Here is a 22,746-nt window from a genome sequence, read left to right on the forward strand (position 1 = left end):
GTGGTAATTTAATGACGGTCCCTAAGCGTGCGAATATGCGAATCTGTCGAATATCGAACCTGAAACTAACTTCACTGCGCCTCAGAAGTTTGCCTGAAGTAAAATTTCAAAGACGGCGCGTCTTTAAAAAACCTCGGAACAGCGCCAAAAAGTCGTTGTGGCCAAAAGAATATTACATTCACACTGTTTTGCAGTAACATTGGAAATGCATGGGACAGCTTTTAGGTCCTTTTAGCCAAATTATCCACGGCTCCCGCGCGGGGGTAGATCATTAATGTACATGCTAAACAGGATTGGCCCCAATACTGACCCCTGGGGTACACCAATATTATTACTGAGGTATGGAGAAAATCTACTTCCAAAGCGTAGCCTACAATTTGAGTGCTATCAGCCAAATATGACTTCATCCATCTTGTGGCTTCGGCTGAGAAATTAAAATATGAACATTTTGCTAACAGTGTCTGGTGATTCAGTGTCAAAGGCCTTCTTAAGATCCATGACGTGTAGGTTCTGCTTAATATTGATTTTGCAGGAAGCAGAGCAGCAAAGATAGCACTTCAGCGTCCTCTCAAGGAAGGAAGAAGAACTTCGCATTTTGTTTAGGCTGTCCCGTCCGTCTACCTTGCTTGGCCACAGCTACGGTTGAGGAGGAATGCTACGCCAGGGGAATGGTGGCTATCGGTTGAAAGGCAGCCGACTCTAGCTATCATTAGATTATCATTGGCGTTAAGGAAACAAAAAAGAACATAATAATGAATTTATTACCATCAAATCCACACGGGAATGGGCTTTTGTATGCTGGATTTAACCAGGACCATGGTAAGACAATTGGAATAGCTATCCGACAGCTAGCTTAGCCCTGTGGATACAGTTGCAGCTGCTCCTACTGAGTTATCTTAGTTTTGACATTAGCGTAATGCTATTAAGCTATATGGTGAAAGCCAGTATTATAGCTAGACATAACAGAATTAGATGAATTACTCTCCTACGTTTAGTAATACGGAACAGTCAGCTACTCGTACATTAAACGACGTGGCTATTGGCATGTAGGTAGCTTATAGGCAGCAGTTGTCTCATTAACAATTCTGCTACAGATGTTGTAAACAACCTAGCGATATCCTAGCCTGGAAAATTAGCTACCCAGTGCAGAGCTAACCTTATAGTTAGCTTAGCTAGCTAACTTCCAGACATCACACAGATTGTACTGATAGTAACGTTTGCCAAACATGATACCTAGCTTGGTTAATTAACGGATTTAAGTTATGGGTAGACCCACGAAATGTGGATGTGCAGTTCATCTTAATAGCAGTGCTTCAGTCTCCACCGTGAATACGAATAACTTCATGTTCACTGACTCCAGGGTATCATCCACTGTCTTGTTTTCTTGTGAAAGTGTACCGACTCTCTAAAATAACGGTAGCTAAAGTGAGATAGCTTGTTTGCTTTTAGTCTACGTTAGCTAACGTTACGTCCGGCTGCGTATTTTACAGTGGACTGACATTTCGCTAAATGAAACGACCCAAAGTGTTAATCGGCAGTATTATTATTATTGTGGTGTTATTTATTGTTGTTTTGCAAAATTATTTTTTAACAGACCGGTCTGGAATGCTAACATTAACGTGCCTAGCTAAAGTAGCATAGCTAACGTTAGCTAAATATGTCAGTCAGCATTCGCAGCCAATTAGCTGACAATCAATCCATGCTATTATGCAGTTTCCTTATTAACTATACTAAATCTGGTAATGACTTTCGTCTTAACAGAGTTCTAGCTAGTAAGTTAAGTAACTGTCAGTCATTGTTCAATTTGAAAACATTACATGAAGCTACTGTAGAGCAATACAAGATTCGTGGCTACTAATGTTATTCGTTTGGGTAACACAGCAACGCCGTCGATAAATTCAATCTGTCATATTTTGCAATGGTTCATAAGGAGTCCAGATATCAACCTAAATGCAACTCCATAGACCACAACGTAATGGCTTTGTTATGAACTGTTGCCAGATAGCTCCATGACAGTGCAGGTACAAGTGGACAAAGTTGGCTCATTGTCAGGGCTAGATGGAAATGTGTTCCCGAAAGACTGCAACTCGCTGGAATATGACCAATTTCTGCTGTTTTCTCAGGTTGCTTTGCATGTGGAATGGAAAATGGATTCAGAGTTTACAACACAGACCCTCTCAAAGAAAAAGAAAAGCAAGGTATAATGCCATGGGGTAAATCCTGACCTCTCATACACAACATCTAATGCATATGAATGTGGAATATGTTTTACTCAGTCTGAACGAATCTTTGACAAGGCTATGTTTAACTTACAGTTCAGTAAATGAACAGTGCAACTAGGGAATACATATGATAATCTTTCCCTATTTGGAAGTACCAAACGCCATATAAGTGCATTGTAGAAGAGGAAGTTAATTATTCCTTGCGTCTTGGGCATGTGACTGAAAAACACATGACCTGTTCCATAGTTACAGTATATCTCATAAAAATGTGTTGATGAGCTGTCTTAGTTCAATTTGGCTAGCAAGTAATGAGATTGCCTAACTGTACTGGAGCTCATTCTTGCTTTAAAGCACACCCATAGAAAGGTGTGCCCTTTTAACTTATAAGGTGTTTTACTGGTCAGTACTGTCAGTACTTTTGCAACAATGCAACAATATGCCACAATTTGAGGTATGTTTTTAATGAACAATGTCTTCCGGTATCATCTCCAAATTAATTTTGATGGAATATGGTCATGTGAAGGACACACATGTTGTTCCCACTAGCTGTCCAGGCTTGGCTTTATGTAGTTCTGTGATCCGGGTTGGAGCACCCTGTGAACCTGTAAGAAAAGCCTTCACAGCACTACATTGCCAAAAGACGCCACTTAACATGGTGGCAAGCTTTATCAGTGCCAACTGGGCTGGTGGTGGGGTTTGTAGTTTTTTAAATGCTTTTTAGGTTGGTGGCTTGCTAGTTCTTTGTTTTTTACAGCTTAAGGCGGTGGCGTATGTACTTACAGCCATTTTGTTTGCTCTGTTTGCTAACTGGCACCTCACCTCTGTGTTGTTCTTGTCAGAATTCCTTGAAGGTGGTGTCGGACATGTGGAGATGCTTTTTCGTTGCAACTACTTGGCTCTCGTCGGAGGAGGGAAGAAACCCAAGTACCCACCTAATAAAGGTAGCAAGACCAGCCTGTGGCCTATGGCCTATAATGCGTTCTTTGATTGGATTTGGCACCTGACTGACTTGACATGGAAAATTAAACACAAAAATATGAGGATAATGTATGAAATGAAGTCAATATCTGATTTTCTTTTTTACACTTGTGTCTGCTTTTAAGTCATGATCTGGGATGACCTAAAAAAGAAGACTGTAATTGAGATCGAATTCTCCACGGAAGTCAAGGCAGTTAAGCTCCGACGGGACCGGTAGGTCACAGCGTTAATGTTAAAGCTGGCATACACCCTCACATTTAACAGTCTGTCTGAAAAGCACAATGACTCAGACTTCTATCTTTCACAGAGGGTTATTGCACAAGCTCAGTTACAAGCTGATTCAGCAGGATCTGTGCTCCTCGAGCTCTAGTTTGTTTTGTGGTATAAGGGTGCATTTGTGTGCCCATGGAATTCGTGCATATGTTCCTTGGTGCTTATGCGTTATTAATCTGAAGTCAATGCCTAAGTACTCAGGCTTCTTAATGGGCCTTAAGATGCAGTGCTGTCATTTGTGCTCAAATCAGTAAGCCTAAGAATGAGCCCATTGGAAGTTGTCATTTGGCTAATTGCATAGCTCTGCATCTTGAGGTTAGCTACCACTCTTTGTGCATAGCCTTAAATGTTATGCTTCTGAATTTAATTTGTTATGCACATAATGCAACACTTTGCATCTCAAGATTTGATGCAAGATGCGGGGGGGGGGGGGGGCGTTTACGTTGTGTAAATTGATGCTATTAGAGTTAAGCAGGTATTGAAGTGGATCTAAGATGTGTTGTCTCTATTTTGAGTTTGTGTGCCTCACTTCCTCTACCCGCAGGATTGTGGTGGTCCTCGACTCCATGATCAAAGTCTTCACATTTACCCATAACCCACATCAACTACACGTGTTTGAAACGTGCTACAATCCTAAAGGTCTGTCCTCTTGGTAGTTAAACTATGTGAAGGATTTTCTTAAAAAAAAAGACATTGCTACTAGTCTATGTAAAACAAAAAGCAATGATTGAAAATTATTGAAATTGTAACATAATTATAGCTATCTTTCAACAAAGTATTCAGGTATTGTTATGGTATCAAATCAAATTGATGTCAGGCAGTGTACACCTATATTTGAATGTATATATTTTATATACTGTCTGTTTTACTCTTCCTGTAAATGTGTATAGTATTTCTTTTCACACCTTTGTTTGACGTGCATCTGTAGGTCTTTGCGTCCTGTGCCCAAACAGCAACAACTCCTTGTTGGCTTTCCCTGGCACACACTCGGGGCATGTGCAGATAGTGGATCTGGCCAACACCGAGAAGCCGCCCGTGGACATTCCCGCTCACGAGGGTGCCCTCTGCTGTATCGCCCTCAACCTGCAAGGCACACGGATAGCCACAGCATCAGAAAAAGTTGGTCCTGATTAAAACTCTTGTTAAGCTTTAAAATCACTGTTTTCATTATTAATGTTAATATTTATGTGTTGATATCAGAATCAGAATTCTTTTAATGGCCAAGTATATTCACACATACAGGAAATTGACTTGGTGTGGTTGGTGCATAAGACATAAGACATAACATAACAACAAAAAAGCATAAACAAGAACAAAGGACAAATGTTTTTTAAGATAATAATAATAATAAATAATTGGGCATAGAAGGGCAAGTTAGTTTGAGTACGTAAACCCAGAGTCATTGTGATGCTGGGGGCTTGTTTGTGAGCCCAACTGCCGTGGGGAAAAAACTGTTCAAGTGGCGAGAGGTTTTGGTCTTAATAGCCCGGAACCTTCTGCCGGATGGGAGACACAGAAATAGGTGGTGACCGGGATGAGAAGGATCAGCGATGATCTTCCCTGCTCTCTTGCTGGTCCTTAAGTGAAACAGGTCTAGAAGAGACGGCAGGTCGCAGCTGATTACCTTCTCGGCTGACCGAATGATCCGCTGCAGTCGGCTTTTATCCTTTGCAGTAGAGGCAGCGAACCAGATGGTTATTGAAGAGGTGAGGATGGATTCAATGATGGCTGTGTAGAATTCCACCATCACTTTCTTCGGCATATTGAATCTCTTTAGCTGTCGAAGGAAGAACATCCTCTGCTGGGCCTTCTTGATTTTGGAGGTGATGTTCTCCGCCCACCTTAGGTCTTGTGCCATGACTGTTCCCAGGAATCTGAAAGACTCCACCATGTTAACTGGGGAGTCACACATGATGAGGGGGATGGTTGGTGCTGGGCTCCTCCTGAAATCTGCTACCATCTCTACAGTTTTTAAAGCGTTCAGCTCCAGGTGGTTCTGGCTGCACCAGAAAGCCAGGCTGCCGACTTCATTTCTGTAGGCGGCCTCATCCCCATTTGAGATTAATTCAATGAGGGTGGTGTCATCCGCAAATTTTATGAGTTTGACAGAGGGGTGGCTGGAGGTGCAGTTGTTGGTGTAGAGGGAGAAAAGTAAAGGAGAGAGCACACAGCCTTGGGGGGCTCCAGTGCTGATGATCCGAGGCTCCGAGACAAGCTTGCCCAGCCTCACTCGCTGCTTCCTGTCTGACAGGAAGTCAGTGATCCACCTGCAGGTGGGCTCAGGCACGTTCAGCTGTGTTAGCTTGTCTTGGAGGAGAGCTGGGGCGATGGTGTTAAATGCCGAGCTGAAATTTACAAACAGGATCCTGGCATAGGTGCCGGGGGAATCAAGGTGCTGGAGGATGTAGTGGAGTCCCATGTTGATTGCGTCATCAACAGACCTGTTGGCTCTGTAGGCAAACTGCAGTGGGTCAAGGAGATGGTTGGTGATGGCCTTGAGGTGGGTCAGCACGAGGCGCTCGAGGGTCTTCATTACCACAGAGGTCAGGGCGACTGGTCTGCAGTCATTAAGGCCTGTGATCCTCTGCTTTTTCGGAACGGGGATGATGGTGGATGTTTTAAAGCAGGCAGGTACCACACATTCAGCCAGTGAGGTGTTAAAGATGTCCGTGAACACTGGAGACAGCTGGTCAGCATTGATATGCATATCCTATCCTAGGCCATTTTCATTTGGTAAAGGAATTCAGCTATTATCCATACAAAAAGCATCAGTCCCAAAACGAAACCTATGTTCGTGTTGGACAGTTGATGCTGGTGCCAATTAGCATACACATAACTTTAGTTAATTAGCATGGACATAACTGTTGTTAATTAGCATACATATAACTGTAGTTAATTAGCATACATATTTCCAAATTCATTTGTATACAAATACAATGACTATCACTGTATACATATATATACCTTGTGTCTTCCCCCCCTTCATGCCATGTTTAGACACAGACAGGTTGACATCAAACTCATCAAGCTACTGTGTTTTCCTCTGAATGTTTCTGACCTTCTGGCTGGACGTTGTTTCTTCCAAACAGGGTACTCTGATTAGAATATTTGACACCTCTGCTGGCCAGCTCGTACAGGAGCTGAGACGAGGCTCACAGGCAGCAAACATCTACTGGTGAGCAGGGCAAAGTTTTCTATTCATTTTCCACGTACACATCTGATGTCACACTTCCATTTGTTTACTGTACAAATGATTCCTGAGACATTCACTCTCTGTGTTTACAGCATCAACTTCAACCAGGACGCTACACTCATCTGTGTGTCCAGTGACCACGGCACGGTCCACATTTTTGCTGCCGAGGACCCCAAAAGGAACAAGCAGTCAAGGTATGCGTCAGATGAACTGGAGCTTTTCAAACTAAAAAACTTAAGGAAAAAAACACACACATTGATATGCATATCCTATCCTAGGCCATTTTCATTTGGTAAAGGAATTTTATTTACAGAAAATAATTCTGTCCTCACTGTTCAGCTCTGTTAACTGCAAGTCGAAGTTACTTTTGGAATACATTTATTAGCAGTCAACCGTACCTGTGTTCAGAGTTACCCATTCATCTGCATACTTGAGCAGTGGACAGCTTCTCGAGACATTAAAAGACCTTAACACAGACGTGCCATAACATGGGATAGAAAAACCTATACTAAGACTGTTGTTTCTCTCTGCAGCCTGGCATCTGCCAGTTTCCTCCCCAAATATTTTAGCTCCAAGTGGAGCTTCTCCAAGTTCCAGGTCCCATCTGGGTCGCCCTGTGTCTGTGCCTTTGGAACGGAGCCCAACTCTGTTCTAGGTAAAGGCTTGCTTGCCAACTCACACCCCCCTCTGTAAACTCTTAAAATCAGTGTTTTTCATGGATACCTAGACTCTGATTTCTGCTTAGACATTGGGGTGCTGTAAGGACAGGACCATGTTGTTGATGTTTTTTTAGTCAAAGTCCTATTCCAGAGTGCTATCACAGTATGGAGGACATGAGAACTATAGAACAGAAGTATGCTTGTTGTTTCATCATTTGAGATTCATCATTTGAAAAATATTTCAGCTGGAATTTGGGTATGAGGGCCTAGTGTAACTGTAGGAACTAGTGTGGGAAATATTTCCTGATAAACAAGTGAAAAAGCTGTGTGTGTGTTCAAGCGTTGACCGGTCCTGTTTTTCCGTACCCTCTCTTTTCCTCCTTTAAGCGATTTGTGCTGATGGCAGCTATTACAAGTTCCTGTTCAACCAAAAAGGGGAGTGCGCCAGAGACGTATACGCACAGTTTCTGGAAATGACAGACGAGAAGATCTGACACCTCAGACCCGGCACGGGAGGATTTTGAATGAAGAGTGTTTTTTGAGCTGGTGCTTGTTTTTCACAGCACACCTGCTAAAATAAGAAGAGAACGAAAAAAAACTATGAACAGGAGTGTAAACTTGTTTCTCTGAAAGAATAGCACCAATGCCAAGTGCTCTACTGTGCTCGTCACAATTAAATGGAGACTGAAAGACCAAGAGACCTTTCCTGGACTAACGTTTGGTCCAACTATGGACAGGGGACTGAAAACCTTCAGGCACTAAACTATTTTGTTCTCGCTTGACAGAGTGGGAAGTGAAAACCCTTTTTCTTTTTTTTTGGGAGAAGACTACTTTTACTTTTTAAAAATGTCTTCCATGGACTGTTTTTTTTTTTTATCATAGCCTCCATTCTGCTAGATAGTTAAAGATACTTTGTCCATTAACACCACCCAACCCTAACCTGAGTGCCTCTGTATAGTTTGAAGAGGTCCAGGTTTAAATGTGCATATGCACACATGTGTGTATGTGTATGGAATACAGTACAAATGTTTGTACAAGCGAAATAGCAGTGCTTGATTCTGTTTCATCTGCCCTATGTCAGGCATCAATACATAAACAGCGGACTTAATCTATAGTATTACAAAATTGAAAAAACGTCTCATTTCATATTGTTTCAGTGTATGTGCAATATTGTCCTTTCTTTGCTCTCACTACTTGCTCTCAGGCTTTTCTTTGTCAGCTGTGGACAGATTTGATGTGAATGAGGCCTATCTTCAAAATCAGAGTGTTTGTGTCGCTGCCGTTCATCCACATTCAAATTTAAGCACGCAGGACATCAGAGACCATCACACTTATGTGTGGTGTCATGAGGAAGGTATGCACTATTCAGTCAAGAATCTTTAAGGACTGACAACATTACCCATATATAAATGTGTATATATAACTGCCTCATTTGTAGCCTTACTGATGACAGAAATCATGCATTATGTAAACAGGGATTTTTTTTCTCTTGATTAAAGAAACGGAACCCCAGATTTGAACTATTATACTCTGTGGTCACAAACTATCAACATTTGTTTCAACTTCCTTGTATAGTCTAATACTCTAATTGGACATATGAGCACAGTATTTTACCTTATGAAGTATCTGCAAGCCACTGTCGCCTTTGTTTCACAGTGGTTGAAAACAGATTAGATAAACTAATGTACAGGTAACGATACTGTGTTTTTTACCTGAAAACATTCATGTCTATGCTAAATCATTGGATTTTTTGATTACAGCAAGAATGATTTGGTTGTGGCAAGATGTGACATGATATTCTGTTGCTGTAAGACATGGTGTGTGGACCCCTATTGCCCCTATTACAATTTAGCATTGCTTTTAAACCCACGGAAAATAATATGAGGGAAACAAGACAAAAATAGCTTACTTTATATTTCTTAAATGTTAAAACACCTCTAATATCCCCTTCTGCTCTCGATAAACTGTAATGAAAATTGAATTAGTAACATCAGTTTGTTCATCATTGAATAGAGAAAAGGTGCATTTGCGTGTTGATTCATTCTGTTTCTTTTCCTGAAAATAACTTGCTGGTCAAATGACAACTTGGTTCTTGTTCTTGCTGGAGGACAGCATACTGAATGCATTTCATGCTTTGATTGTAATTGTGATAACACTATAAGTAAACAGTGACATTAAAAGTCTAGTATACTATCTGTTGCTAATTTTACAAGAGTACTGCACAAATTCCGTATTATGTGACAAATAAACAATGTTGAAGTTATACTCCCAGAGGCCTATCTTCGTGAAACAAGTGTTTGCACTCTGCACAAGATGCACTGCTGCAGACATTCTGTATTTTGTTCAATAACATGAATACATCCGCAAGGATAATACATCTCCCGAGACTAACCTTAAATTATGCTTATTCCGTGATTGTTGTACTTAAGCCTGCCTAGTAATAGATACCATACCCGTCCTCCGTTTGCAAATTATGGTGCCCTCGAGACAACTCGAGATGTATCCCACTTGAAATTCCCCAGTTCCGATTTGTAAGTCGAGGTAGACTGTATTGCCCCGAGTTTACAAGTGGGAACTCTGACTTTGCGTGGCTTTCCATTGCACTTTTCTATTAGGAGGTCGGAAAATCTTTAATCACTAAACCATTGCAGTAGTATTTGAGAGTAGCCTACTGCTGTAATGGGATAACTTCGGGTATTAGTGCTGTCCTATTCAGTGTTCATTTCGAATGTGGAATAGTCTTCCTGGCGACGGCAATATGTAAAAACTCAAACAATGTCGCTGCAATTGTGTTACTAAAGGTTATTTCAGCTGACGCCGAGTAGCCTACTACGCATACAGATTATGGCACAGAAAATGTAAATGTCGCGCATAGAAGGTATGCATGTGTGCATGTATTTATTTATTTAGTTATGTTCGTGTGCAAGGAAATTACAGAACTTGTATGGTGTAAATGACTCAATTGTTGTGTATCGTTTATACAGCAGTCAAGGGAGACAACTATTGACCTCCACTCTACTACATTCGTACAGGCATTGTGGGTAACTCCATTTGTAAACGAATGTGAGTATGTTGCAGAGCAGCATTGAAAATCTGAATGGAGTTTTTACGAGGATTTTGGTTTTAGTTTCATTTGGGTGGGGACATAGAATCATATGCGCTGTCTTTCCTGTACGCATGTGCAATTAATAGGTTGAAACTGCAAAATTACATTTGCAGACATTTAAAAGGACCAGGTTAATATTCAATACATATAAAATTACATATAAAATGTGATATGGTATGCTTTCGAATGTAATCTCAAAATATTAAGTGGGTATCTGCGTATTCCAACCTGCTATTAACGGACCGTCAGGTTGTGCAATACATACATTTCTGCCGAAGAAGAGGTTTTGAATAAAATGCGTTTCAAAAAAAGCCTCTCCATATCAGTATTTTCTTTCCGTCTTTTGCAAGCGACACAGTCTGCGTGTCAGGCCACAATTCAACCAACCTCTGCCTGGTGTCCTCATTGGAGTTTCCCATTGGTAGCTACGATTTCCTTACTTGGCGACTCCGCCAGCACATTGGTTGCGCACACTATCAGTTATAAACAACCCACCCCTTTTGTTTGTTTAGGAGGTTGTGTTTTACCCTCTTTCTCTCTGTCGCGGCGGTGGGTTGGAGCCGCTGTTCCTGGGCTGGCACGTTCCACATTTTATATTTAGTTTCAAGCCATACAGTTAGAAATTCTCTACGAGCTCTTTAATTGGAAACACTTCATCTGAGGCATTTCATTCATTTCACCCACAGGTTTCCAACGATTGATAAAATACCCTATAAAATGGCGCTGATGAGCGGGATGTCAGGGTCGGCAGTAGCCCGGCTTGAGGGCCGAGAATTCGAGTATCTTATGAAGAAGCGCTCGGTAACCATCGGTCGAAATTCTTCCCATGGGTCTGTGGATGTCAGCATGGGCCACACAAGTTTTATTTCACGGAGACACCTTGAAATATTCACTGCGGGTGAAGATAGCACGGGCAGCGGCGACTTCTATCTTCGATGTCTCGGCAAAAATGGGGTGTTTGTGGATGGGGTGTTCCAAAGGCGAGGGGCTCCTCCTCTACAGCTTCCACGAATGTAAGATGAACATTTAAACAAATGTTAGAGAAGCACTATAAAGCCCAATTAACGTCTTTCGTGTTGATTGTTTGCGTCCTTTGTTATTGTTTTCTTTCCCAATGCAGCACGTGTCTGTGCATATAGTGACAGACACCGGTTTCATGTTGCTAGCTAAGCCTATTCGCTATGTTAGCGTGCTGTGTCGAGGTAGTAAAACCATGTGACTCTAACCCTCTGTTTGATAATAACCATCATCCATGTTTCTAATGTGATTACATTTAAACTGCATAATCACACCTTGTTTATTACTGTGATAAACAGCCTTTTTTTTGTTTCAGTTAGCTATATGGCCAGGCCAGCTAATGTAGGATCAATTAGCTAGCTAATATTAGCTCGTTAACTAACAAGTGTTCATTTGGTCAATATGATTGGTTAACGTTAGCTTACTGTTTACATTAGGAGTATACCATGTAACGTTAGCTATACAATGTAACGACAAGATACGAATGATAACTTTACCGCCTAATGTTTTGTGGGTTATAGAACTCAAGGGCCTTTTTTCCTCCCTTTTTATCAAAAATATGGCTGTCTTTCTGATTCAGCCGTCTTGTTTATGTAGTTAGCAGACTACCTAGCATCGATAGCTCGCAACATAAACAACAACGACTAGTGATGTTAACCAACATTAAGGTTTTGTCTCCTAAATGAATCTAAAATCTAATAGATTGACTTAGTTTTATAGCCTCAAATTAAAATCCCTTCTGCTGACGGTTCTGATATCCTGTCTAACTCAGATTCTCACCTGTTTACAAAAACCCACGGTATGGGCAAACACGCACTGACCTAAAGGCTAGACTCAAGTTTTGTGTACATCTGAGATTAAAATATATGTATAAGTATATATATATATACTGTTAATTTGCATGAATCCATGCCTTTACCACCAAAATAATAGATGGTGAATATAGTTGGTTATGTAACAGTTATGTTGTCTTGACATATATAAACCAGCGTGACTGTACTCTATTAATGACTGTAGTTCATTTCAGCTCTTGGGGATGGGTGGGAGGGGCGCTTCAGACAGTGTTCTATAGTTGCAGTTATGAATGCAGAAACAAATGTGATTCTATTGTTTTATGCAGAACTGAATTTGGCATGTTTTGGTTGTTTAGTGAATGTCTTTTAGGGAGGGGGGGGGGGGGCTTTTTGAGCCTTGCTATGAAAGAGAAGATACATTGCACCAGTTGTAATATCTTTCTCTCCCTTTCTCCCTCTCTTTACCTCGAAGGTGCATCTTCCGTTTCCCCAGCACAAACATCAAGATCACTTTCACAGTCTTAGCGAGTGACAAGAAAGAGCGAAGGAGCACCCCTGAGTCCCCAGTGAAAGTGGTCCAGCCCCAGATAGCCCCGCTGACCATCAACATTCCAGACAACATTGCTCACCTGATGAGCCCCCTCCCTTCACCCACCAGCACCCTAAGGTAGACCTCCTTATTGACCTCTTGACATCAGGGCTCGCTTGCCAGCTGTTCTCAACATGATGATTATTAGGCTGGTACCGTACCAGACATTCAGTGTTAACAGCAGACAAATAACAGCATGCATAGAACTTCTTAAATTGGTTCATTTAATGAATAGGCACCTGTGAGCAATGTGACTTGTCTGAAGCTTTTTGTTGATGTTGTGGTTGTTGTTGTTGTGTTTTTACATCATGTAATGTGGAAATGATTTGTTTGAATAATTGTTTACTCTCTATGAATTAAATCAAAATAAAGTCATGATTGTCTCCCTGCTACAGCGCTGCCAACTCCTGTCCATCCAGTCCTAGAGGGGCTGGGTTGTCCAGCTACAGGATGGGACGTGGACTCACTGCTGAATTCATTGGGGACAACTCTCAATCAGAAAACGACAAAGACGCCTCAGGAGGGGACAGTCCAAAGGTAAGAGTCTGGTGGTTGTTTGGTTGAACAATGTTGTTTGGGCTGTTTGGTCAGTTACGGTAAACCAATAAACCATGAGAGTATTTGGGGTTTCAAGGCTTGATCCAATCCGTTTGGGTTAAGCTAGAACATTTCGTCCTTACAAAGGGTACGCCCAAATCCTCCGAAATGACAGTGGGAGCAAGATGCTTTGGAGTTGGAACCTGTTGCTAAATGTTCTGGTCTAATGTTTTTTTTTTTTTTTTTTTTTTACAGGATGACTCGAAACCACCTTATTCATATGCACAGTTGATAGTCCAAGCCATTACAATGGCACCAGACAAACAACTCACACTGAATGGAATCTATACGCACATCACTAAAAACTACCCTTATTATAGGACTGCAGATAAGGGCTGGCAGGTGAGTTGTGAGATGGCATGGCGATTGGTTGAGTGGCATAATGTGTTTGCATCTTGCTCGGGGCTGGGTATCTCTTAGCATTTTACGAAAACTTGAAAGGTATAAGTTACTAAAGTTTTCTCTGTGGGTTTCCCAAACCATCTTTTAAACGTTCCTCTAAGAGAGAACTTCCTACATATACCATAAGAGGCTGAATCCATGAATTGTCATTCATGTAGGTTGAGCATGCATGAGTTAAGTATGATTGTCATGACTCAAATTGGAGTGTAGGTGATCATTATAATAAAGAATGTTAACAATAAATGCAATGCAAGTCAAAAAAATTATAAAATTCCCATATAAGGATGACTAATCCTAAAGCATTAAAAATCAATGGCAAATTCAATTTATAATGCTCTTTGTTTAATGAAGCACAAAATATAATGCAACACATCTCTTGTTTTTACATCACAGGAAGCGCATACCTCCAGACACTAACACATGTTAAGGCTCTTAAAGGTTAGGTATATCTAAGAGTGGTCTAGACCAACCATACAAAGGTGTCTCTTACTGAGGGTATACTTGGTTAAGAACTTTCTGGAAAATGCCTCAAAACGTCAAGCTACCACTTGAGGTATAATTTGCATATGACGTAGAGTTAAGAAGGCTTTGGGAAACCTACCCCTGATGATATGTCAGGATGATGTATTCAACTTGGAAAATTGCATGATGAGTGTGAGCTTTTAGATGACCCTATTAGTGCAACCAAAGCAATAATCAGTTAAGTCTTACATTTATTTTGTGTAAATGGGACCCCTATCAGAGATGTTGGGGTGTCTTTAGCTCATAACAATCACCGCCTTCTCTGTCTGCAAAGGAAAAATAAGTTAAATTAATCCTGCTTGTTTGTTTTGGCTAACACGGTTGCCTCAGCCGTATTTACCACTAACACTCATTTCCTGTTGCAGAACTCAATCCGTCACAATCTCTCACTGAACCGCTACTTTATTAAAGTGCCCAGATCCCAGGAGGAACCAGGCAAAGGCTCCTTCTGGAGGATAGACCCCTCATCGGAGGGCAAGCTCATAGAACAGGCCTTCAGGAAGCGAAGGCCTCGTGTACCCTGCTTCAGAACTCCCCTTGGGCCTCTCTCCTCTAGGTACCTCAGCCACTGCAAGTGGTTATTAAGAAGCATCATCACACTATTGTTTATGGCAGGGGTCTTCAACAGGGGGTCCGCGACCCCCAGGGGGTCCGCGGAGGTACTGCAGGGGGGTCGCGAAATCTTTGGTTGATAAGATAATTTTTTTGAATATTTAAAAAAAAAAAAAAAAAAAATTAAAAATTCAAACAATTTTTTTTTCCACAAATTCAAATGTCTTCCAAATCAGAATTGTATTGATTCCCTTTAAATTTACATTAACATAAATCCAACCTATTGTTGCGAACGTATAAATTGATCGAGAAGACGTTATCTTTCAGTCCAATCGACACATTCAGCTACCCGCAGGAGCTCTCTCAAGCTGGGCACCGGTTCACTCACAGCACCTTTTTTGCACAGGCACTAGCCAATCAGATCGTGTTTCTGCTCAAGTCTAAAGAGCGCAAAGGTCAAAAATAAAAGATGGCGGACCAACTCCATAGCTGGTCTTGTGTGTACCTATAAATTGTTAGTTTAACATTTTTTTGCTTAGATTTAAAAAAAATAAATAAATAAAGAGAAATAGACACTATACAAGGTCAAAAAACGTTAATTGTAACTGAAAAATAAGTGAGGATTTGCGAGGTGTGTGAGCCTCCTAGCTAATGTTAGCATGCTACTACCTACAATCTTAACAACTTGCTAGCGGTGTGATTGGTTTGTTGACTTGTCAATCTCACTATAACATCTATGTTGTCAAAACAACTCCATGCGCCAGACTCCTCCTCCGTCTTCCGTTGGATCGTGTCAGACAGGAGTAAGGGTAGCTATGTTTATTTGGCACTAGGCCCAGTATATTATAAACAACATTTTATGCAATTTATATAGTAGGGGGTCCCTGCTCATCTCGCCATCAGTTTGGGGGTCCCTGGCCTGAAAAACGTTGAAGACCCCTGGTTTATGGCATTCCCAATTTGTATGCCTGCTGTAGTCTGTCTAATGTCTGCATAGAGTGTTACATTAGCTGTTTCAAATGTTCTTCAAATGTTTTTTGGGTGGTGGTACACTGCCTCACTTCCCTGAAGGCTTTTTGTAAAATTGGCTCCCTGTCAAAGATGTGTATCTCTTAGGAGTGTTGGCGCACACAAGCTAGAACAAAAGACCAAAACTAAAACAAAGTAATTGTTCCATTTGTTATGCTTAGAACAAGGTGTGCGTTTTGACACAAGCTGCTATGGCAGGTGTGCTTCGGGACGCCTAAGTATAATTTGTGCAAATTAAATGCACTGGAGTTTCACAATGGCAATTGAAAGTCTTCAGAAACCTGAGAGTGGTCTTTGATTCTGAATTAGGATCAACTGTTGCCTAAGGATTGTTTTACCATCAGTGCAAAAAAAGAATTCTATCCTCACCAGTTTTAGCAGTGCCACTTGAAAGCTTGACTATTGTCATCCAGGTGCTTTTTGCGGCCTGCCTGCCAGCTTAGTTCCTTAAAAAGCTAGTTACTCACTAATTGCTTCTTGTTTTTGTTTCTCAGAAGTGCTCCAGCTTCTCCAAACCACACAGGTGGACTCTCCGCCCACTCCAGTGGGGTGCAGACACCAGAGAGCCTATCACGAGAGGGCTCTCCCATACACATGGAGCCAGAGCCCGCCCCTGCCCCCGCCACCACTCCTGTCCAGCCCAAGCTCGCTGTCATTCAAGAGGCACGCTTCGCTCAGAATACCCCTGGTGAGTCCCTCTTACCCCCCCCCCCCCCCAACGTAGACTCAGCCTATTGCATGTTATTGTATTGTGAGAAAAGAGGCTATGTGCCAAAATAGACCTCTGAAATATTTTCAAGGGTAATCTTGAAGGGGCTGCCTTGCCAAAATCTGAAGCGGGATCGGTATGAAATTCAGCTAACTAAAGCCTGTCTCTATGGTAGTAGGGGATTGTCTCTCCAGATTTATCTACACACTTTTTTAAAAGGGTGTGGATTCTTGTCTGGGTTGTCACAGCCGGTTTCTATATTAAGCTGTTCCAGATTCATAGTGATTTAAATATAACGTTCCTTCATTTCCCTAAGTGCGCTAAAATATCTGAAAACAAAGGAGAAACTCAGGATGAGGTATCTTAACTGTCCCATTAAAAGCCCATCTGATGCGTTTCTACTGGAGATGAGTCTTAATCACTCTTCGCAGTTCAAACTCATGTCTAGTCAAATCTGCCCAACTCAAAAAGAAGATCTTCTGCCTTTTGGATTGGTGGTAAAAAAATGAATTCCCACATTAATTATGTTGGCCTTCTCTCACCAAGTCTGTGAACCAAACTGTCTTGAGACGTGCAGCTACAAGGGATGGCGCAGGAGTAACATTGATCATCAGTGCTTGTTTTTTGTGACCTATTTGAGGTGCCCGAGGGTGAGATTAGACTTTAGGCTGTAGACTGTACATTGATACTTTTCATCATAATCTAAAATTTTCTTTAACAGACTATAAAAATCAACTGAGATCCAACTAATTTTCAGTAAGGACAGCCTCGTTAATTGTAGTAAGCTTCTTTTGTTGTTGCTTGCTTGCTACACGTGCAGTTTGGACACAGCGTTAAGAGTGGGGTTGAACCAGACTTCTTTAGGGCTGTGACAGTGAGAAGTGCCAAAAAATAATTCAGTTTTATGGAAAAATCATTTTAGTATGGATCGCTGCAGAGCAGTTTTTACTTTGCTTGATTAAAGCGTGATTGTTGAAAATTGTGATCAATGTAAGGTTTATCCAGGTCCATAGGACTCTTTAGAAGAAGATGGATAAAAATAAAACTTGTGCACAGTAAAAAACAAATTGTGGTACAACATTGTGCAAATAAATAATTCATAGACGTACAGATGTAAGTGCATTTGTCTGTCACTGAAGTATTCATAAAGGCTAACAAACAAGGATGACAGGCAAACAATAAGCTATAGACAAACCAAAGGAAGCTTGCATAGACCTAGTTCTGTGGCTATTATTCAGACAAGGACCTGCCTGAATGTATCAGTTGAATGAAGGCATTTGACTTGTTTTTAATTTTTTAGTGTTGTTTAGACCCAGAATGCAGCCTCCCCAAATAGTCATCAAAAAGTCAGGTGACTAAAACTGAACATCACTTTGAACATTATCCAAAACTACCTGGGACATTTTATGTAAACAACTTACTTATTTTGGTTTCTTTGAATAATAATAAAAATGATTTAAAAAGCTGTGGAGAAACTTGAATTGTAGATTGCTCTGTTTTCGGAAAGCCTACATAGAACTTTGGACCCTCGTAGCAGAAGGTGTTTCCGGAAGTTTCCAGAGAGGGTTAGGGTTAGACTGGTGCACATAAACACAGGTCCTTCATGTCTCTGTCCACCTCCTGTCCTCTAGGGTCTCCCCTGACCGGCCAGCCAGTTCTGATCACAGTGCAGCGGCAGCTCCCCCAGACCATCAAGCCAGTGACCTACACCGTGGCCTCGCCAGTCTCCACCTCCTCCTCCTCCTCATCCCAGCAGCAGCCGACGATGGTGCAGACGTTACATGTGCTGCACCAGCTCCCCGCCATGGCAGTTACCACTATGGCCGGCCTCACCGCAGGCCTCACCTACACCGCCACCCCCAGCCAGGCAGTCAGCATCCAGTCAGTGAAGCAGGAGAATGGTGGTGACCACTCGGAGGTCAAAGGTGAAGAATTTAAGCCTTTTCTAATGTGTGGTTGTCTGTGTCTGTCTGTGTGTTTCTCTCTGGGTCTGGGTCTGTGTGTGTGTGTGTGTGTGTGTGTGTTTGGGTCCCTTTCTGTGTGTGTGTGTGTGTGTGTGTGTGTGTGTGTGTGTGGTGGTCTATCGTTTGTAAAATTGGTAACAAAATGGTCAGTAAAACTTGGTTTTATTAGAGAGAGGTTTATAAGATGGGGGTCGCTCATATATGGAAGTGCAGTGTATTCACCCAAAGCATTTAATTTTATGTTTCTTCCCTTGTCTTTGCAGTGAAAGTAGAAGCGATGCCTGCCATCTCAAATGCCTCTATAGGCGGGGCAAGTCGCATCATTCAGACCACTCAAGCCACTCCCCTTCAGACAGTTACCTTGGTACACCAGGCCCCATTGGGTCAGCACCAGCTGCCAGTCAAAACCATCACACAGAACGGCACGCACCTAGTGCCTCTCAGCGCTGCCCTCTCATCGGCAGGAACCACAGGTTAGTGCTTCTGATCGGACTGGACGGTGTAATTTATATAAACCATGAATGTCAGCTCTTGTCAACCTGCTTTTCTGTCAAACCTTAAAGATGCAGTCCACAATTATGGTGAAAGGTTGTTGATGCTTGAGCTTGAGACAATCAAATTAAAGCCCTCACTTTTATGCTCCTAAAGCAAAGTGTTGATTGGCTGGAATAATGTATTGCTCGGTCCCGTTTCCCAATTACAGATCAAGGACTCGGTGTGCGCTCAAAAAGGGGTTGTATAGAACTGAACGCTAGAAGACCGTGTGGAATAATTTGCTTTATTTCACAGAAGGTGGATTAGAATTGCACACTGCACCTTCAAAAAAACGTTGTTTATTTTTAAATATACTATCCTTTTTGAAGGTGTGTGATGTTTGGATTATTAATCTTTTCACATGTAGTTTGAGCACATGCTTTTACGGCCTCGGAAGGTGCTGGTGTTTTCTTTTTCAACCCAATTCTGTCATTTCAGTCTTAAGAGAGAGCATGTACATTTCTTTGAATCTGAATATAAGTTGCTCTTTGTGATTGAAAGGGGACTTACTTATGAGTGACACATAAAAAATGCTGAGTTGTATGATGCTACGTGGTAATGCGTCAGCAGAAAGTTGCAATGAGACACAGCAGTGCTCGTTGCCTGAAAGACAAATGGCTCCCCTGTGCGGTTTGAGGCTGGGGCACCTGAAAAGGGACTTATTCGTGTGAACTGTACATGAGACGAGCTGTTTATACATGCTGGTTTTCCACTATTTTAAACTGACTGACAAGTCATACCGTGAGTCAGTCTCAAGTGGAAAATGTCTGTCCTGTGTGCACAGCCTCAGCAGTGTTTCCTTTTGACATGAATGGAATGGAACACCAGCACAGATAGCTTCTAAAGCCAGAAATGTGTTGCATTGATTTGTTGTTGTTGTTAATATAGTACACACCAACAGCAAGCACTGCCAGTGTTGTCCCCTTTTGTTGAGTTGGGTAACTGTCTGTGCAGGTGCAGAATCTGCTCCCATCACACTATAGCTCTCTGAGTCTTAGAATCCTTATTGAAAATCTGAAACGGAAGTACTGGTTCATTCAGTCCACCCTCTTTATAGATTTATTTTCATGACGTATGACCTATTTTTCAATAGCGAATCTACAGAACAAAATGTTTGTATGCAGAAATCTGAATAAGAAATCCATAGAGAACAATTATTCTAAAAATAGTGCCTTGAACCAGCATAGTTTGTTAATGAAGTTAAGTTGGCAACCTCTCTCTCTTTTTGTCAGCAGTGGCGAGTCCCCTGCACATACTGGCAACCCACGCCTCGGCGTCGGCCTCCCTGCCAACCAAACGCCAGAACGGACAGCCGTCGGAACAACCTGAGCCCAAGAAGATCAAAACCGAGGACGAGACGGAAGGTGGAGGGCTTGTCGCCATGACGACAGACAGGGACAAGCAGGCGGTCAGCAACTAGGGCTATTCCTTCCATTTTCATCTTGTTGACCTCTCATTTCTTAGTTTTTTCTTCCCCTTTTTTGGCCCCAACCATTTCCACCATTACCTATTCCATCTACTTCTATGGTGCCAAAAAAAAGGAACAACATGTTTAAGAACACAGATGGACCGGGAAAGTGCGATCATCACTGAGGATGTAGGCAAAGTTGAAAGACGATATATTTGGGTGCAGACAAGACCAAGGAATGCGAAGGAAACATGGGTAACCTATAGTGTACAGTGAGTGAAGCACATTAAGCCTTTAAACATAACCAGACAATACATGAACCCCAAGGCCTACTCAGACTTCAGAGAACAACAGTCAAGTCTCCAGGAGGTTCTAGAACCTTCCATCTCCACTACCTCTTTGTGGACTGGAAAGAAATAGGCAAATGGACGGTTGAACTTTTCAAAATTTGAACAGCTGTTATCGAAAAGCATGCCACAATCGAAACACTTTGGAAGCCTTGATAGTCTCTAAGGTAGTCTTCAGATGCTATTTTGTATGCAGATATTCATAGGGGCTTGAGTGTTTGAAGCAGGACTTGCAACTTCTTTACCTGATCCACGGACACAACCGTACTGCTGCTATTTGTGAAGTCCTTAAGAAAAGAAGTTGCAGTGGTCAAAAAGGCAAGTTTTCAAAGCGAGCTCATGTCCATGTTGTTCTTTGACAAACAAACAAACAAGAAAGCAAGCAAAAGTTCTCATGTTGTACAACAGATTGGGATTTCTTACATTCAGTAGCATAAAAAAAACAACTATCCTTGGAACCTGAGTTCCAAGTTGGTTCCACAAAGGGAAACTGTGGTGACCTTTTTGACCTGTACCATGGCAGCTAGCCTTCACAAACCTACCTAATGCAGTCCTAACTAGATATGCAGTCTTTTGTGGTACCATGTGTATCATAGGGTCTTATTTGTGTGTGTTTTTCTATTTACCAAGGCACCCAAAAGCAACCAGACCCCTCCAAAATGGGGTCTTTTCACATTTCCAATCGCTCAAGTTTTTGGGTTTAAAAAAGAAAAAAACAACCCCATCCCAGTAGGAAATACAGACTCTATATCTTCATCAGAATGAATGTAGTTTCTCTGTAAAGAAAAAAAAACACTATCAATACAGTAGATTTGTGTGTGTGTGTTGTTGTTTTTTTTCTTTTTTCTTTCCTGTCAAATCCAAACGATCTTTTTGTGTTCCACCTACAGAATTTTTGTTTTTCATATTTTAACAAATAACCTATAAGATAAGAAGAAATATATTTCCATTCGTATTTGAACAAAACACTTCATATGAGCTTGCATGTTTAATGAGTAGAGAAAACTATACAGGACCTGAGCAGAAACCCTAAAGGAACTGTGAAGAAACTAAAAAAAAAAAAAGAAGGAAATGTTTTCCTCAGTGATTTCAGACCAGAGATGCACTTACCTTGCCCCCATCTCTCTCTCCCTTTTCTTTTTTACGGTTTCCCTGTCAGCAGTGTTTGTATTTTGTGTTGGAAGTTGGCATTGTCTGCCCAATTTTTATTTTACTCTGCTCAGATTAAAAAAAAAGTTTATTCAGATGGTATATGTTCCTCAAGGAGAAAAAAAGTGATAGATGTTCTGCTTCAGTGGGTAAATGCTTTTTATATATTAAATTAAAAAAAGAACTAATGTATTTTAACTTTCTTTGTGTGCATCCATTCAATGCTAGAGTAGCCCATACTCTAAAATGAACACTAGATGGCGCTCCTGACCAAGTTCCTCTTTGCTGACTGCTCAGAGAAGACTTCCTATTAGAGATTACCACCATCAGCTGGTGCACAGGATGCACGGAAGGCAAACACAGCTTGCATCATACAACAATGAGCAGAGTTTGCCTAACCTACAGCTCAGTGTATGTCTATCTAGAGTAGCCCCTATGTTTTGAACTAATGTTTTTCATTCAGAAGGTATAATTTCATGTTCAAACACCACCAATGGAAATTGCTTTATAAAAAAATGCAGAAATGGTAGTCTGTGAAATTTCCCTGTTCATATCCCAGACTGGATTTATAGTCAGAGTAGATGTGAAGGGAATAAGTGTGCACAGTCTCTTGGCTGGTGTTTTATGAGCATGTAGTAGACAGCCTTTTATTGCTGTTACTAAGGAAAAAGGTGTAATAAATGAATGGCTTCTCTGAACAGC

At 41.4% G+C, this 22,746-nt stretch overlaps 2 protein-coding genes across 4 annotated transcripts; both read left to right on the top strand.

Moving 5' to 3' along the window:
• The first annotated feature begins 617 nt into the window (after positions 1 to 617).
• wdr45b (WD repeat domain 45B) lies at positions 618 to 9,553 on the top strand. Of its 2 annotated transcripts, none has more exons than XM_080836049.1 (10): positions 618 to 819; positions 2,124 to 2,213; positions 3,062 to 3,163; positions 3,326 to 3,413; positions 4,018 to 4,112; positions 4,402 to 4,592; positions 6,563 to 6,648; positions 6,759 to 6,860; positions 7,200 to 7,321; positions 7,713 to 9,553. In XM_080836049.1, the coding sequence occupies exons 1-10, from the start codon at positions 753 to 755 to the stop codon at positions 7,817 to 7,819; spliced, it is 1,050 nt and encodes a 349-aa protein (XP_080692175.1). In that variant the 5' UTR covers positions 618 to 752; the 3' UTR covers positions 7,820 to 9,553. The 2 variants fall into 2 exon arrangements, with proteins under 2 accessions (XP_080692175.1, XP_080692176.1); XM_080836050.1 differs by having other exon boundaries at positions 2,124 to 2,198.
• Positions 9,554 to 10,989: 1,436 nt separating this feature from the next.
• On the top strand, positions 10,990 to 22,163 carry foxk2a (forkhead box K2a). Of its 2 annotated transcripts, none has more exons than XM_080834144.1 (9): positions 10,990 to 11,444; positions 12,715 to 12,909; positions 13,227 to 13,368; positions 13,624 to 13,770; positions 14,718 to 14,908; positions 16,428 to 16,621; positions 18,274 to 18,567; positions 18,870 to 19,079; positions 20,373 to 22,163. In XM_080834144.1, the coding sequence occupies exons 1-9, from the start codon at positions 11,149 to 11,151 to the stop codon at positions 20,558 to 20,560; spliced, it is 1,857 nt and encodes a 618-aa protein (XP_080690270.1). In that variant the 5' UTR covers positions 10,990 to 11,148; the 3' UTR covers positions 20,561 to 22,163. The 2 variants fall into 2 exon arrangements, with proteins under 2 accessions (XP_080690270.1, XP_080690271.1); XM_080834145.1 differs by having other exon boundaries at positions 20,376 to 22,163.
• Positions 22,164 to 22,746: the final 583 nt, after the last annotated feature.

Source organism: Sprattus sprattus, assembly GCF_963457725.1.
Source record: "Sprattus sprattus genome assembly, chromosome: 3".
Taxonomy (NCBI): domain Eukaryota; kingdom Metazoa; phylum Chordata; class Actinopteri; order Clupeiformes; family Clupeidae; genus Sprattus; species Sprattus sprattus.

Bases quoted from the DNA above. Each gene is read 5' to 3' on its own strand.
- wdr45b (XM_080836049.1), top strand. From the start codon at position 753: ATGAATTTATTACCATCAAATCCACACGGGAATGGGCTTTTGTATGCT. The intron at 2,214-3,061 runs GTAAATCCTGAC...TGTTCTTGTCAG, and splicing joins GCAAGGTATAATGCCATGGG to AATTCCTTGAAGGTGGTGTC. The intron at 4,113-4,401 runs GTCTGTCCTCTT...GTGCATCTGTAG, and splicing joins AACGTGCTACAATCCTAAAG to GTCTTTGCGTCCTGTGCCCA.
- foxk2a (XM_080834144.1), top strand. From the start codon at position 11,149: ATGGCGCTGATGAGCGGGATGTCAGGGTCGGCAGTAGCCCGGCTTGAG. The intron at 11,445-12,714 runs GTAAGATGAACA...TTTACCTCGAAG, and splicing joins CCTCTACAGCTTCCACGAAT to GTGCATCTTCCGTTTCCCCA. The intron at 19,080-20,372 runs GTTAGTGCTTCT...TCTTTTTGTCAG, and splicing joins CTCATCGGCAGGAACCACAG to CAGTGGCGAGTCCCCTGCAC.